Below are 17,218 nucleotides of genomic sequence, written 5' to 3'. Positions count from 1 at the left end.
CCATGCCTCATAATCCTCTTACTCTTTAAATAAACAACTTGCCCGACTGGCAAAACAAGATACCACCGTTTTTGCCTAAGTCCGCCCGTGTGTGGACAACATAAGCAATTATCTATTAACAAGTTCATGATATTTCGTGAATACATCAATTGCATAACACCATCTCTGACCATAAACCCAAACGGCCCATCCCTTGTGACAGGTGTTAACTAGACGGTACCAATTAGAGAATGTATTCTACAACGATATGTCTATTATTCCCTGGCAAGGGTTCACTTTTATGACATGTAATAAACCCTGCCCAGTCAGTCAGTGAGTCCGGTAAACTTTTATTTAATCCATAATGAAACGTAGGTCTATGTAAGTTGTGTTTATACAAACAGTGAAAAGGGAAACATTATTTGCGCTTCTGTGGATAACAGTAAAACATACACTTAAAACAGTATTTTAGAAAATGCTAGCAATACTAGGGGGCAAATATGACAGTCAATATCAATTTTTGACACTTAGAACAAGAAGGATGAAGATGAGTGAAGTTATACTATTATATAGAATTGGTTCCCAGTTGATCGCATAGGACGGCGAATAAAAAACACTTACTTTAAACTCTTCACGCGTCAGACACAATTACATTAATATAAAGCACAAATGGATAATATCAAAATACGGCCTATTCCTGCAGTTCTCATGAATAAATATGTCACATGCAAGATGCATTATGTATATCAACAATAAGAACTCGAACAGAACAAAAGATGAGTGAAATATCTATACACTCATGGGTATACTTGGGTTGAGGAGAAATTGAAAGAAGTGGTAGTAAAATCCTTCCTAAATTTCAAAAAAATTTCCAAGCCTTGAAAATATGATATTTCCAATTTTGGACATTTTTGGAAACATGATGTTTCCAAATTGGAAATTTTTGGAAATCACCATTTTTTTTCTTGTGCCAGACACATTCAAATATCTAATCGGCCTCCTTTCTTCAGGTTCAGCTTCTCTTCCTTTTGTCAGACACACATTGGTATTGCTGTTTCAGAGGAATCTCTCTCTGACCTGAGGACAAGCAAAAAATAAACAGTGTAGTTCATGATTATATATTTGTTATTTTAAGAATAATCTTACTGAGGTTATGGTAGCTGCATACACTCGCCTCACAAGTATTGTCTAAGGAAAACAGCTTACCTCATCAAAGAGGCTTTGTATCCTGTTTCATAGGGCAAAAATGTTTTCTCACTCAAAATCTTGGTCAATTTTTCAAACAAAGTTGTGTATTTCTTCAGAATAGTTTAGCAAGAACAATGTCAGTTTTATGCAGGGATAACCAATACGAACCTACACTGAATTACTTGGAAGACAGTTATTAGTGGATTACCTCTATTGTGTCTCCTTTTCTCCTCCATCTCCATAATCCAAACACTCCAAGTAGTCCAATAGCTACTACGCAAGATATAAGAACTCCCAACACAATAGCTAAGGTATTAGCATCCTCTGCAATAAATGAAAAACAAAATAGTTACCTAAAATCACATTTAAGATTTTTAGAAGACAAAATCACCTGTATCTTTGGATATATGTGTACAATCACCAAATATCGAACTTGTATGTATACACTTAAAACGATCTATATTCTTAATGGGTGTGGATAAAACTGATATTATGGGAGAATCAGCTGTCCAGTGCAACACTAAGTTATATGCTTTGTCTGGTTTTGTCCAATGTTGTAGGTAGTTTGGTCATGTGAACAAGCAAAATTTAAACATACTTTCATGGAAGAGAACAGTTCATGTAAATGTCTTTGGTGGGTGGTGTTTGATAGTCACGATATCTCTGAGACAAAACAGAACAGTACACAAAGTCATAGAGCATACATAGATGTGGAGGGAAGCTTACCTGCCGGTGTGGGCTTGGGTGTTCCTTCACCTGAAACATAAAGGGGAAAATCAGTAAGAGTCAGTATATCACATTATGCAAAATACATCATCATTTGTTAGAATTCCGAGAAATCAACAGCATCAAAGCTGAATCACACATCGTCTGTTGTGGAAAAGTGAGTGAGTTTACTTTTAAAAGGTTTTCAGCAATGTTCCAGCAAAATCATGGCAGGGGACACCAGAAATGGGCTTCACACATTGTTAAAAAATGAGGTTAAGGGTGAGTTTAGGATCGTAACCATGGCTAATCTGAGATACAAGCACCACAATCTTTGGATATTTGCATGACTAATTAAATAGCTGAATTCTGCACAGTAAGTTACTGAGCCTTATACCGTTCTACCACCATTCAAAAGAATTCAAAACTAATTCGATGTTAATCTGAGTGTTCAGGATTGTTTTGTGACCGTTTATGAAACACCGTTCAATTACTTACAATTTATAGATGTCACCTACCTGATCTAATGGTCGAGGTGCTATGTGTGTTACAATCTGAAAAATGAAAATGGAAAACATGACATTTCTCAAAATAGGACTCGATTTGAGTTGTTTGTATTGTGCGTTGAAAAGAAATATACTCTAATCATTAGTAGTGAATGAATTGTGAGCACCCATATCTTACGTTTTTAGGGTTGTATTAAGTTTGGGATTTATGAGAAACAAAACAAGCTTAAGAAGGAAAAATGTAATTTTTATGATAAAATTGATATTTTATACTTATCCTGACTCATGCTTTTTTGCTTACTCATCCCTCTTTTCCAAACCGTTAAGTGAAAACTTGAATCACTTCAATTCCCTTAAAGCGAACGTACCATCACTCACCCTTGAGTTACCTCCCTTTTGGCGCCAAAAGGCACCCACGTGACCTGCGCACGCCTTTTTCTCACTCTCTCCGAATATACCCACACACAGGCAAACAGGCAAGCCCGAGTGGTAAGAGGGGATGGTTGGGAGGGCTTGATCTCATGGGTCAGGATAAGTATGAAATATGAATATTTATCATATCAATTACATATTTTTCCTTATCCTGACGCATGCTTTTTTGCTTACCAAATCCGATGGAATAGGTGGTGGGTCAGCCACCTACGGGATTCCCTGCTTGATTGTATTCACGTCAGCGTTCGATTATGTATACTATACCCCTTGGGAATTCTTTTCGCGGCTGCATTCTGTAATTCTTGTTGATGCTCAACCGGGGACCACCTTCTTATGCGTAGTATTATAAGTAATCATTCAGATTGGTGGATTAGATAACTTAGACACCTCGTTGTCTAGATATCTGGAACGACCCATGTTTAGGTAAGGACTTCACCAAAACTGAGTCTATATCACTCATCTGCTGCCTTATCTCGAAAGACAGGGGAACATGGATTCACGTCCCGTGGCAATGGATCAGTTGCCAGGTGTCAACGAATCTGTGTGACAAGGGTGAGATTTCTTCAACATCTGGCTGGCATAGTGAGTTGTAGCGCTACGACTAGTGGCCCGAATTGAGACATACCGGACACATCTTCAGTAGCAATGTCTCGTAGATAGTGGTTGGCGAAGACGATGTCAGCCTTCCATGATGGATGATATCGAGCAGTTCCCATGTAGGGCGAGTGTCGAGGCCAGTGCTCTAACTTCATGTGGGTTCGATGCTCTCGGTGGCTCTAACCCTGCTGCTCTGATCCAAAAGGAGACCGTAGTTTGGGAGACTTCTGCAGTCATGGCGGTTGATAGTGGGATAAAGAGACGCTTGAACTTCCTTATTCTTGCAGCAGATCTCTGCAAGTACACCCTCAGGGCTCTGATCGAGCATAAGGACAGGTCTTGAGTGTCCTCTGGACCCAAGATGGTTGATAACGCCGGCACGTGGAACTGACGATCCGGTTGACCCGGAAGCTGGTTCTTAGCAATGAAGTCCCATTTAAGGCCTAGATGGACATCAGCCCTCTCTCCGGGTGTCAAATATCTTGTACGGCCGAAGTCAAGGGCGTGGATATGTGACATCCGAGCAGCAGTTGCAAAGGTGAGGAGGAACAGCGTCTTTTGAGTCAGCAACTGAAATGTCTGCGTCAATGGTTCATATACCTCACTGATGAGATGCTGCAAAACTATGTTGAGATCCTATGCTGATGCTCTGAACTTCTGCTGGTGATCTTCTAACTTGAAGGATCTAAGCAAGGCCACTAATTCTGGAACCTTGGTCAGCTTCACTTGTCTTCATGGTGATGACTGAGCTGATTGCCGCCAAGTAAGTAGACACTGTAGATCCCTTCAGATGACTAGTAGACCGCAGATGACACAGGTTGTCAGCTACTTGTGGATGTGTTGCTTTTCTGGCCGTGAACCCCTGACGAACAGCATACTGGTCGAAACTTCTCTACTTGTCGTCATATAGGTTATGTGTAGATCGATGTAGAGCCAAAGTCACTGCCTTGGCTGTTCTGGTGGAGTACCTTCGTCTCTGCAAGCAGTAAGTATTATGCTCCATACGTGTAGCTGGAATGCCTCTGGGTTGCCCTGCTTCTGCTTGGTGTGGGGGTGGATGAGCAGGTTTGGCCAATCTGGGAGTCATAGTACTGGATCACTGTGTTGCCCTGAGGTCTGGGAACCAGGATCTCGCCGACCAGTAAGGCGCGACCAAAGTCAGTTGCAGAACCCTCGTCTGGCTGATCTTGTGTAATACTTGTGGTAACAGGATCGGTGGAGGTAACACGTAATCATTCAGTCCCTCCCAGGATACGGCTAGGGCGTCGACAGCCCAAGCTAGCGGATGTGGTACTGGCAAGACAAATGTTGGCCCCTAGTGGTTGCAAACAGCGTGTTGCAAACAGGTCGATGACAGGACATCCAGGTTCGACTGCTAACAGCTGGAACACCTCCGGATGTAGCATCCATTCTGTGGGAGACGGACGCATTGGTCTGACTTTCTTCGCCCCTGGGATGTGGCAGGCCCTCATCCTCAGGTTGATATCATCTGTGATGTCAAACAGCTGGAACGTTAGGCGAAGCAGTGGCGCTGATCTTGTGGACCCCTGCAGATTGATGTAGAAGGCCACGTCGAGCTGTCCGTGTGTATAATCAGGACCTGATCTCTCAGTTGCGCTGCCCAATGATGCACTGCTTCTATTACTGCTTTCAGTTCAGTTTGTTCTATATTGTACTTCCCAACTTCTAAAATGCCACTCAAAGAGGCAAAACTTCTCTGTGTAGTTCTTTTTGGGTACCAGGAAAATTGGAGAGTAGTACCCCGGGCATAAGTCTGCGTTGATCGACGACCTCTACAGCCTCCTCCGTCAGCAAAAAGTCAATGGCTTCAGTTAGCTTGGCCCGCTGCAACTCTGGAAACCGGAGGACCAAAGGGTTTATGGTCAGCGGCGGCATCGACTGCATTTGGAGGTGGAAGGAACCAGTCGTTCCGAACCTACACATCAATTACGTGACCTCCGAGTTCCTGACCAGAGTAACTTCTGTTGTTGCTGGAAAGACCCCGGGTTACTGCCCCTAGCTGCTGGAAACTTCTTCTCCTTAGGCCTCTGTATGCCAGAGAAGTGGGACCAGAATTGAATGCGCTGAGACGACTGTCGAAAAATGTTGTTCATCGTCTGGACAGACTTGATAAACATCAAGTCGGTCTTGCGACACTTCACGGGATAACTGCCGGATGCCGCCGTCAAACAAGGTAGGCACTGCTAAGGCTTCCTTAAAAGAGACTTGGTGTAGATGTCCAGCCATGTACAGGAAATCAGCGTCGTAGAAGAGTGATACTCGCCGACATAGACACCAAATGGTCGGAGATAAACTCTTGATCTTTGAGTTGGGCGACAAGCGTAGACAGGATCATCCACTCTTCCTCCGTCTTAAGGTTCTTGAAAGCGCACAGAAGCGCCTCTTTGATGGCTCTGGACCTCGCTAGCCCAAAGAATGCCCTGCGGGTTGTCGTATCTAGCTGCGCCATCTTCTTATCTTCCACCCTGTGGCTTCGGGACTTCAAATCGGACAACAGGTAGAAGTCCTCATCTACTTCAGGCGCCTTGGTGAAGTGGTCCATGTTGTGATGCCAGAACTATCTTGCGCTGAACGGCGGAGTATGCTGCCCCTGTGTCCTAAATGCTGAACCAAACGCTGCTTTCAGGTTGTCTGCTTACCTGAGCAATAGGCTTCATCGGCAAAATGGTCATCAAGTTGAAGTCATCTTCCCGCATACAGTAGGTCTCAGCCGGATTGGACTTCCTTGTCGGCAACGATATCGGGAGACCGTCAGCCACCCAAGACAGCACCAGTGAAGATATAGGCATCGTTCTCATTAAGATGCCCTTCATCAACAGGTAACCCCGGCAGCATGTCATCTGCGTTGACTGCTGCTGATGCGACGAAGGACTGGTCTGCGGTGCTTCTCACAATGGAACAGGATACTGCTATCTCGCTCTCTGCAACATTGCCCTCGATCATCGTCTTCTTCTGCAGGTCCAACCTTTTCTCCATGGCCTGGACCACCCGTCTCGTGATGATATCAGCAAAATTATCTGCGTTGAAGGCTTCTGCGTTGGTCGACGGGCGCTGTTGTGTGATGACTGCCACAGACTCATCTGCAGACATCGGCAACGAGGTAGCGTTCGAAAACGCTAACGGGTTCTGGGTTGACTGCTGCTGCAACTGGATCTGCGCTGGCATCAGTTGACTGCTAGTAGAAAGGTTCGCCGACCCTGATAATTGAACAGCAGCACTGCAAGGGGTAGACTGCAACGACGACATCGGTGATGACGTACGTCTGATCTGCACTGATGGGTTAGCAACCCTGGAAACTTCTGGGAAGACTCAAGGAAGACCTCCGGCTCCAGTACTGGAGGGTCGGGAGACCTAAAGACGTCTGCTTCAGCACCAGGCATCAGGATGTCACTCGAAAATCGCTGCATAGAGGTATGATGCGACGACCTCGAAGACTTCGCTGACTGCGACGATCTAGAAGACTGCCTCGACAGCTTTGCTGATGAGGACGTCCGATGCTTCTTATGCTCAGATGATGTCTCTGCTGAGGTGCACTTCGTCTTACTTGAGGCATCTGAAGTAACCTCCTTCAGAACGGGAGACGGTTCTGTGATTTTAATATTAAATTTTCAACTCACATGTGAAAATTTACAAGTCAATAATGTCAAAACAACCACAATATGAAGACATAAATTTCAAAACATATTATAGGTAGGGTGCCTTTTGCCGCCAAAAGGGAGGTAACTCAAGGGTGAGTGATTGTACGTTCGCTTTAAGGGAATTGAAGGGATTCATGTTTCCACTTAACTGTTCAGAAGAGAGGAATAGTAAGCAAAAAAGCATGAGTCAGGATAAGGAAAAACGTGGATTTATTGATATCTTGATGTATTGATTTATTGATTGCTGATATATTTAATCCGTCTATGCTAAGCAGCAAAAGAAACATCAGTTTAGAATTTTCCCTCGCATAAACGTGTAACTGTTAACTCATTTAATGTTTTGATGGTATGTTTTTGACATCTCCAGCTTCTAGATGAACATCTACCTGAGCAAAGACATTCCTTTCCAATTGAACCCAGGAAATGGTCTCAAAAACGCAACTTAAACTCGGATATGGTACAGTGTTCTCCATGTTATTTATGCAACTCATGCTGCACATGCTGTTCACAAGGACCAGCCCTATAAAATGCACCCCCAAACCTGGTTGAAACATTCACATTATGTCAGCAGGATGCCGCCATTGCCAATCACTTCCAGGTCAATGTTCGGACCATCTACAGGCTGCAGCAACGTTTCCGGGCCATCAACACCACAAATGATCGCCCCCGTACTGGCAGACCAAGGGTTACCACAAGACCGCCATGTTGTGCGAAAGCATGTACAGAATCCCTTCATGCAGACTATCGAAACAGCACGCCAGACAGTCCGAAAACACTTAAGACCAATCAGTACTGATACAGTACGCCGATGTCTTAACAGCAGGAACCTCCATTGATGTAGACCTTACCGTGGACCTATCCTCACCCCTTGTCAACGTCTACAGTTTGCCCGACAACACCAAAACTGGTGATACAGGCAATGGACAACTGTTCTGTTCACAGATGAGAGTCGGTACTGCGTATCAACTGCAGATGGCAGAACAAGAGTATGGCAATGACGTGGCTAGCGTTACTCAGACCAATGTGTTATGGAAAGAGACTCATGGGGAGGTGCAAGCATCATGGTATGGGGTGGAATAGGCCTGAACCAGAGAGTGGATCCTGTGGTATTCCAGAACCTTGGTCCAGGGAGGGGAGGCGGCATCACAGCGACCAATCTCTCAGACCCCAGTCATACCACATTTCGCACGTCACCCGTGCCCATACTGCCAGAGCTACACGGGACTTCCTACAGCACAACGGTGTCAACATTATGCAGTGTCCAGCCCTTAGTCCTGATTTAACCCAATTGAACATCTTTGGGATAAAATTCAGAGGAGACTGAAATATTTTGTTAAATTGTCCATCGCTAGCTACTAATGAAATCCTGCAGTTGCAACATAACCACTGACTGTAATGTAAACATTCCACAGCAATGTAAATAAAAAGTTTACTATCTGGGTGGACTGAAGAACAGTTCATGGAATATCCGAAACACTGCAACCGCGGACACCAGATGAGCATGTTCTCGGATGAGGTTATAGAACAGTTGCGTTTTGGGACGTTCAGTTATCCTATGGATGTTTTGTTTGTTTCTCGGACAATGTGTAGAACATGTGCGAACACAACGCTTCGCGGAAACGCTACTGCACGAGAATTCCATGAATGTTTGTTATATAAACGTATTTCGTGATACTTCGGACAGTGTGTTAAAGGAGAGTGTTAAGAGATTAGTGTTGGAGAATTAGAGATTAGTGTTAGAATGTTAGAGGGTTGCGTCGAACGGACATCTGTGTGTTAGATGTTGGATATTTTGACGTGTTTGAGATGATTTGGTCATAATCGGACCTCAGCAAGGTATTGAAGCTTTCGTACAGTATCTTGCATTCGTTAGTGTATATATAAATTTACAATTGTGGGAAAATATAATTTGGATTAAATAATTAGAATTTTTGTTTTCATTCCACTGCAAAACAAAAGGTTAGGTTAGGTTAGGTTAGGTTAGTTGCAGGTCAAGATTAGTGGAAGGTTAGATTAGTGGAAGGTTAGTTTACATGCAGTTTAGGTTAGTTGCAAGTCAGATTAGTTTGTCATCGAGTCGGAGAAATCGATGAAGCAAAAAGCTTCAAACGTTGAGGTAAAGGTTCATAAAACATACGTTGGTGACAAATTTATCAAATTAAAGGAAAAAAAAGCAGCAGCTAAAACTGCTTTTACAAAATGTAAGAACAAGTTGTATAACTTGATAGAACAAGTTGATGTTCCTTCCCGTCAGGAGGTTAGAAATGAAATTGACAAGGTAAGTTCACTTCATCTTAAGGCAGTGAATATCATGGTTGATTTGATACAGGTATATTCAGATAGCGGGGACACTGAAAACAAAAGTCAAGTCTACAAAGAACTTGCGTCCGTAGAAGGGATTAATGAAGATGTTGTTAAAATGGCACAAGCATATTTGAATGACAGATCAGATGCTACTTCTGTAAGCAGCATACGAACAGGTTTATCAATGCTATTCCATTCTCAAGATCAGACAAAACAAAGAGTACAATCCGATAAGAATACAAAATGCAAACAGAACAGTGACAATGAACAAGACATAAATAAGAACGTGGTCACAGGAAAACATGAGAAGAAAGTCGAATGTTGAGATGACAAGTTGAATGTGTTGAAAGTTCTGGAGCACATTATGATGTTCGCAGAAGAACGAATTCTGTCACAACACAAAATGAGCTTGGTGTAGCAGGGTTCGAAATACCCTATATGTTAGCGTGCCAAGGCACGGTAAATATTGAAATGGCACGGATAAAAAAAAGGTCTAGGTGCCCTTAAGGCACGCCTAAAGTTTTAGAGACATAACTCACCTCTAGTCATTTAATCCGCAAAACATTTACGCAAATGACAGAGTGATGGGAGTACTGATAGTTCAGTTATTGAAGAGATAATTGTGTATGTCAGATATATTGAACAAGTGAACCTGTCAAAAAATTCTTAGCTATTAAAGGTGTTGGGAAAGTAGAACAAATGAAGTTTAAGAAAGCCATCTTAAGCAGAAGACTTATCAGTTATAACAGAAAACAGGTCCAAATGATCATCATCATTGCTACAGTCATTTATTCTGAAAAACATGTGCCACAGTGGGCACACTTGATTTCGGAAAGGCACATTTAAAGTCTTTGCCTGGTGCCCTTAGGCACACTCAGAAAAAAAAGTATTTCTATCCCTGTGTAGATATGTGGAAACAACTCAAAAGAGTGTCGATACCCACATTTAATGGTGACATTAAAATGTATGAGAATTGGAAAGCAGCATTTGTAGCTTGTGTGGACATGGCGCCAGCCACACCCGAATACAAACTGTTACAGTTAAGACAATGTCTTACCGGAGGAGCATTGAAAGTGATAGCGGTTTAGGTCATAGTGCGGCTGCAAATGACATCGCATTAGAATGTCTTGAACGCAAATATGGTGGTAAAAGACATAACATTGCTTTGAAGTTAGAAGAGATTAGGCTGGATTTATACTACGTCTGCATTTTTTGACGCATGCGTTACCGAGTACGAGTGCGTTTTTTCCAATACACTAGGTGCGATCATCTGCGATATAAGACGGATGAATATAAGATGGAGGAAAAATCCTAGCATCTCTGGCAGTTTCTGTGCATGAGGAGGAGAACAGAACATGGAGATGGTGGGTACATCCCTTAAACCAACAAAGATTACTTGAAGGAGCCTATAATCGTCTTATAAGGGAATTATTAGGGAATTAAATAACATCAATCTTTTATTTGTTTTCGAAATATTGAACTAAAAGTATGTAGAAAATATTTACTTTCATACCAACATTGTTCTCTCATACACTCAGGCACTACAAATTCCACATATATAGAATTTGAGCAGTACTGACTTCCCTGGGGAACATAGTTCTGAGGGTTCTGTTGACATGAACAAAATTGAGCCTCATGAAATATCTGGGCAATTTTATTTTTCATAAGACATTAAAAGCATCTTGAAGTAGCTTGTTCTGAGGATGAAATTTATCAAAGGTTTGTTATATTATTGTATGTGTTATGCACAGACAGGCGCAGAAACACATTAAAAATAATATCTCATCAAAAACACAGCATGATTGTCAACATGTTCAGGAAATACCATATTGGAATGACGTCATCAGGGGAATTCCTCATGCGAGTTCATTTGCGTTGCGTCAAAATTAGGAGGCCTACCTATCTAAATCGCTTCGGATTGCAACGCATGCAAAATTCGCACCTAGTGTATTGTCTAAATGGAAAATGTACTGCTTGCATTTTTTCGGACGCAACGCAGAGAAAATCGGACGTAGTGTAAATCCAGCCTAACAAAGTTCAAACCAATTAGGGCAGGTAATGCCAGGGACTTAGAGAAGTTTGCAGACTTGCTTGATATTTTAGTGGCAAACCTTAGAGAATCAGACAAGTTAGAAGAGTTGGGTGATGGGACCTTATACTCACAATTACTAAAGAAATTACCAGAATCCATGGTAATACAATATCAGAGGTGGATATTTGAGACCCAGAGACAGGAATCTCTTGAAGTCCTTAGGGAATGGATTCTGCAAGAATCCGAGTTTCAGGTCATAGCCAGTGAAGTCATAAATGGGGTTGCTGAAAAGCAGAGGTCACATGAACGTAAAACATCGGGTAAAAATGGGACTTTCTTTGGCAATAAAGAGAATAAAAGTCAAACGGGTCAATGTCAAATGTGTCCAGGTGCAAGTCATGAGATGTGGAAGTGCACAAAGTTCAAAGCATTGAGCGTTAGTGGGAGGTGGGAGGTTGCAAAGAGGTTGAATCTTTGCTTCCGTTGTCTAGGCTCCAACCACTGTGGTAGGAGTTGCACTAGGTTTAGTGAATGTGGGATAGGTGGTTGTTCAGCAAATCACAATCGCTTACTTCACACTGATAGGAAAGTAAGGGACTGGACAGATGGTGCAAGGGTAAGTCCCCCCCTAAATCCAGTAGATGAAACACAAACAACCACAATGTCTACTTCTCAGTGTGACATGTCATACACAGCATTGAGAACTGTCCCAGTAGTTATCAAAAATGGACATCGCAGGATTACAGTCAATGCTCTCTTAGATGATGCAAGTACGCAGACTTACATAAATGAAGATATAGCTGCAGAACTTGGGTTACAAGGACATTATCAGAAAGTGTCGGTGAATGTTCTAAATGGCAGAAAGGAGAGTTTTGAATCAATGACTGTTAATTTTGGGTTAGAAAGCATTGATGGTTCAGTTGATGTATCAATGTCAGCTCTTACAACAACAAAAGTTACAGGCAAAATGCAAGTAGTAGACTGGGAGAAACATGGACATAAATGGAAACATTTGAATAACATCAAATTTCCAAAACTTAGTTCTCGTACTGTGGTTGATGTCCTCATAAGCATTGACTACATTGACCTTCATCGTTCATATGAAGAGGTAAGTGGTGGTCAAGGAGAACCTGTTGCAAGACATACACCTCTTGGGTGGACATGCATGGTGAAAATGAAACACATTTTGCAAGTACTTTTCTCATTGATAACAATAGAACAGAAGTGCAGCATCTAAACGCTTTAGTGCACAAGTTCTGGGAAGTAGAGGAATTTTCATGTAGCACAATGAATGACTACAATGATGATGAATTGTCTGCAGTTGAAAAAGTTAAACAGACACTTCAGTACAACAATGGTCACTACCAAGTAGGTATACCTTGGAGATATGACACACAGATGTTACCAGATAACTATAAGATGGCTTTTAATCTTCTTAGCACTGAGAAGAAACTGTCGAAGGACAAAGAGATGGCTGAAGCTTATTGCTCAGTTCTAGATCAATATGTGCAAAAGGGATACGTTCATAAGGTATCGTCAGAGGAAAATGAGAGTAAATGGTTTCTACCTCATTTTCCAGTAGTACGTCCAGACAGAATTACAACCAAAGTACGCATTGTATTCGATGCTTCTGCCAAGTGTCAGGGAGTTTCACTCAATGACATAATACATCCAGGACCGAAGTTGCAGAATGATCTTTTTGAAATCTAGCTTCGATTTAGGAAGCAGCCCATAGCACTTGTTTGTGACATCTCAGAGATGTACCTACAAATTGAGGTGAAATCTGAAGATCGTAAATACCTAAGGTTTCTATGGCGATCCATGAATTCAAATGAAGAACCACAGGTGTATGAGTTTAACAGGGTGTTGTTCGGTTTGAATTGTTCACCATTCTTAGCGCAATACATTTCACAAGAACATGCAAAAGCACATCAGAATGAATTTCCACTTGCTGTTGAGACTGTAGTAAGCTTCACCTATATGGTGCACAGCAGGTATGAACGCCAGAAAATGGCTTTCAAATTCGTTGGATGTCCTTGATGGAAACATAAACAAAAATGAATTGCCTTCAGTGAAAACACTAGGTCTTAAGTGGATTGCAAATGATCCTGAGTTCAGTTTTTGTATGAATGTTCCTGAAGACATTGTGAGAATGACCAAACGAATGTTTCTCAGTGAAATTGCAAGGATCTTTGATCCGCTTGGACTCTTGACACCTTTCAGCATTGTGGGATAAATGATGATTCAAGAGATGTGGATATCAGGTTTCGGATGGGATGAAGAGCTTGATCCGGATTTGAATCTTAGAACTTTGAAATGGGTAAATGAGGTTAAAGAGTTATGCAATATCAGAGTACCACGGTGCTTGAGAATGAAATCTGAAATAGAAAACAAAACATTTCATGTATTTGCAGATGCATCAGAAGATGCATATGGGGCAGCAATATATGCAGTCTATACTTACCAGAGCGGAGAAGTGGTCAGTCGTTTAGTTACCTCCAAAAGCAGGGTTGCTCCTCTTCAATCTGTAAGCATTCCAAGAATGGAACTGATGGCAGCAGTCCTTGGGGTGAAATTGTTTGTTGCTTCAGCAAAGGTGTTAGAAATGTCCACTGTCAACACATATTTTGGTGTGACAGTATGAATGTGTTATGTTGGATAAAAAGCCAGAGTAGAAATTACAAGTCTTTTGTGGCAAATCGCATTGGTTACATCCAGGAACACACCAGTCATATCAGTGGAAATATGTTCCATCTCGGTTAAATCCTGCAGACATACTTACCAGGGGTACATCAGTGAAGAACATAGCCAGTAGTACATGGATGACAGGACCAGCATTTCTGACACTCACAGAAAGTGAATGGCCAGAACAAATAGTTGGATTTCAAAGTGATAGTACTTTAGAAATGAAGAAACTGTCCAGAAAAAGGGAAGTTGTTACACTAATGTCTGAAGGTGAGGATGATACATGGCGTCTTCATCCTTCCAGATACTCTGACTGGAAGAGGTTGACTAGAATGTATGCTTGGGTATGCAGATTTGTTACCAATGCACGTACTGCACCAAAATTACGACACATGGGTAATTTGGAGGTTGACGAAATCAAAGATGCTGAAATGAGAATCATCAGTCAGACACAACAACAGGAATTTGCAAAAGAGTTTTCTGCACTACAAAACGGAAAACTGCTTCCAAAAGACAGCAAACTCATTGGACTTCAGCCAATAATCGATGAAGAGGGACTAATTAGATGCAGTGGCAGACTGAAATATGCTGACTGCTTGTCTTGGGGAGCACGAGTTCCAATAATCTTGCCTCGTAAGAACTGGGTCACAAGGCTTATTGTGAAACATTACCACGAAGCTGGTAAACATGCAGTAGGTACTAATCAAACTTTAGGTGCTCTATCCTCAAGATACTGGGTCATTGCTGCTCGTGAAGAGATTCGAGCATGGGAGACTGAATGTGCCTTTTGTCGGAGACAAAAAGCTAAACCGAGACCACAGATTATGGCTCCACTTCCAAAGCTGAGAGTTAGCTATTCACTGAGAGTATTTACTCATGTTGGAGTAGACTATGCAGGGCCTTTTCTGACTATTCAAGGAAGGTCAAAGAAGAGACAAAAACGATATTGGTGTCTTTTCACGTGTTTGTCCACTAGGGCTGTACATCTTGAAATGTCATATGGTCTCGATAGTGACTCATTTTTGAATGCTTTCTTCCACATGACAAATAGACGAGGAATGCCAAAAGAAATAGTATCCGATAACGGAACTAACTTTGTAGGTGGTGTGAAGGAATTGAGAGATCTGGTTAAACAACTTATGCGACTGCGAGATCATCCTTGGCTAATAAGGGAGTCGTCTGGAGATTCAACCCTCCTCATGCACCACATTTTGGTGGTGTATTTGAATGCATGATTAAGTCAGCTAAAGGAGCTATCTTTGTCATTCTGGGTAAAGGCGATGTCACGGATGAAGAGCTAACAACAACATTTACTGCCGCAGAAGCACTCATCAATTCTCCTCCCCTCACTTATCAAAGTGCTAACTGTCAAGATGATGTACCGTTAACCCCAAATCATCTTATGCACGGACAAGTTGGTGGAACATTTGCCATACAACCCCAGAAAACGATGGAGACGAATACAGGAACTGGTGAGGCACTTCTGGAGGAGGTTGTTGAGGGAGCTACTACCAACTCTTCAAGTCAGAAAGAAGTGGAGAGAGGCTAACCGCAATCTGAAGGTAAATGATATCGTTATCGTAGTGTCACCAGATTCTACACATGGAAGCTGGCCTTTGGGGAGAATCATCAACACATATCCAGGCAAGGATGGACATGTTCGAGTGGTACAAGTAAAGATGGGGAAAACTACGCTGATGAGACCGGTGACGAAGGTATATCCACTCGAGTGGAGCTCGGAGGATGACGTGAGAGAACATTAAACAGTCATGTGGAGGTTCATGCGAAGATATCTTTATGCAAGCAGTGGGAGCAGGAGGAAGGTCGTTTGAAGGACTCACGAGAGTATCAGCAAATTGCTTCATTGGAAATCATGAAATAAATAAATGAAAAAAATCTGTAAATAGCAAAAGGCACCACTTCAAGATCTGCCAAGTTCTGTTCAAAGATACTGAACGTTTTTCGAGTTGTGCTCCGGACACGAAGACCACCCCTCCCTTTTGAGACCAAGTCCGAATCATTTCCATAGAAACCAGGAAAAATAAAAATGCCAAAAATCTGCAAATAGCAAAAGGTACCACCTTAGGTTCTGTTTGATATATCTACCAAGTTTTGTTGAAAAATATTGGACGGTTTTTTAGTTATGCTCCGGAAACAAGATGATTACGGGTTGACGAACGGATGGACAAGGTGTCGACTATATCCCCCCACATTACAAGATAAAAAATATTTTATGTGTCAGTGGGGTGTAACAAAAAACAGCAAGGTAAGAAAAAAAAAGTCTTTTGGTAGTCCCCCGATAATGTGTATCTCTATATTTTCGAAGTGTTCAAAGCCCTTCATCACACAAGCACTATTTACACCTGTAAAAGTAAATCGCTAACAATTTTTTATAGGCCTATAATAGCAAGTTCAAGTTCACAAGTCATTAATTGTTTCATTCCCTATCAATATACTGTAAAAGAAACACTCAAATAGTCACACAATCAATTATTCGAGGTTAATGTATGATATAAATATATATATTATTTCACTAATGGCATGAGAAATTCTAAATGGCGATAACTGTTACAGTTAGTTGTGAGAAAGCATCTATTTATGCTGACATGATTCCCTTCCGCTGCGTTATATAAAAAAAATGATCAGCGGCAGTGAATGGGCTTGACACATCGGTAAATAGCTAATTAAGTATCATGATTAATTTTGTTTCATTAATTTAACGACCGGAGGAGTAATTTTGTAAATACCAATAAAATATAGCAATAACTGTTCGGTAGCCAGTAGATCTCAACCAAAAGGATAGAGGTTGAAACACACAGCTGTGTTATCAGAATTAGGAACTCAGGAACTCAGATCTTAAGGTAGAGCAAAGCTCACAATAGTCAGTCTGGTGCTTACTAAGTAACAAACTCAAGGCACTAGCATTTCTACTGAGACTGAAGCTTTGAAGTCTCCTAATTAAGTGACAGGCCCTGTCTTCTACAACCAGAGCTGACTAAAACAAAGAACAGGGAGTCAGATTCAGAGACTTCATAGCTGCTGGTAGGAGTAAGAGCATTTCGCTTGTCCATGTGTCTGAAATATTCCAAAGGGTGTGAGATGTTAACTCTCTCAATCAGTCCTCAACATAG

General features: G+C 41.8%; 1 protein-coding gene across 1 annotated transcript in view; it reads right to left on the bottom strand.

Annotated features, from left to right (window-relative positions):
• Nucleotides 1-944: 944 nt before the first annotated feature.
• LOC124258162 overlaps nt 945-17,218 on the bottom strand; it is a 29,320-nt gene continuing 13,046 nt past the window's right edge. Inside the window, exons 6-9 of the mRNA XM_046692221.1 lie at nt 2,391-2,426; nt 1,894-1,923; nt 1,376-1,491; nt 945-1,056 (exon numbers count right to left, since the gene is read on the bottom strand). Coding sequence (XP_046548177.1) covers nt 1,036-1,056; nt 1,376-1,491; nt 1,894-1,923; nt 2,391-2,426 — 203 coding nt within the window. The 3' untranslated portion in view covers nt 945-1,035. The remainder of the gene's footprint in view (nt 1,057-1,375; nt 1,492-1,893; nt 1,924-2,390; nt 2,427-17,218) is intronic.

Source organism: Haliotis rubra, unplaced genomic scaffold (assembly GCF_003918875.1).
Source record: "Haliotis rubra isolate DU_JTF1 unplaced genomic scaffold, ASM391887v1 Scf684, whole genome shotgun sequence".
NCBI classification, from domain to species: domain Eukaryota; kingdom Metazoa; phylum Mollusca; class Gastropoda; order Lepetellida; family Haliotidae; genus Haliotis; species Haliotis rubra.
Note: the sequence above shows the minus strand (reverse complement) of the source record. Positions and strands in the feature narration are given on the sequence as shown.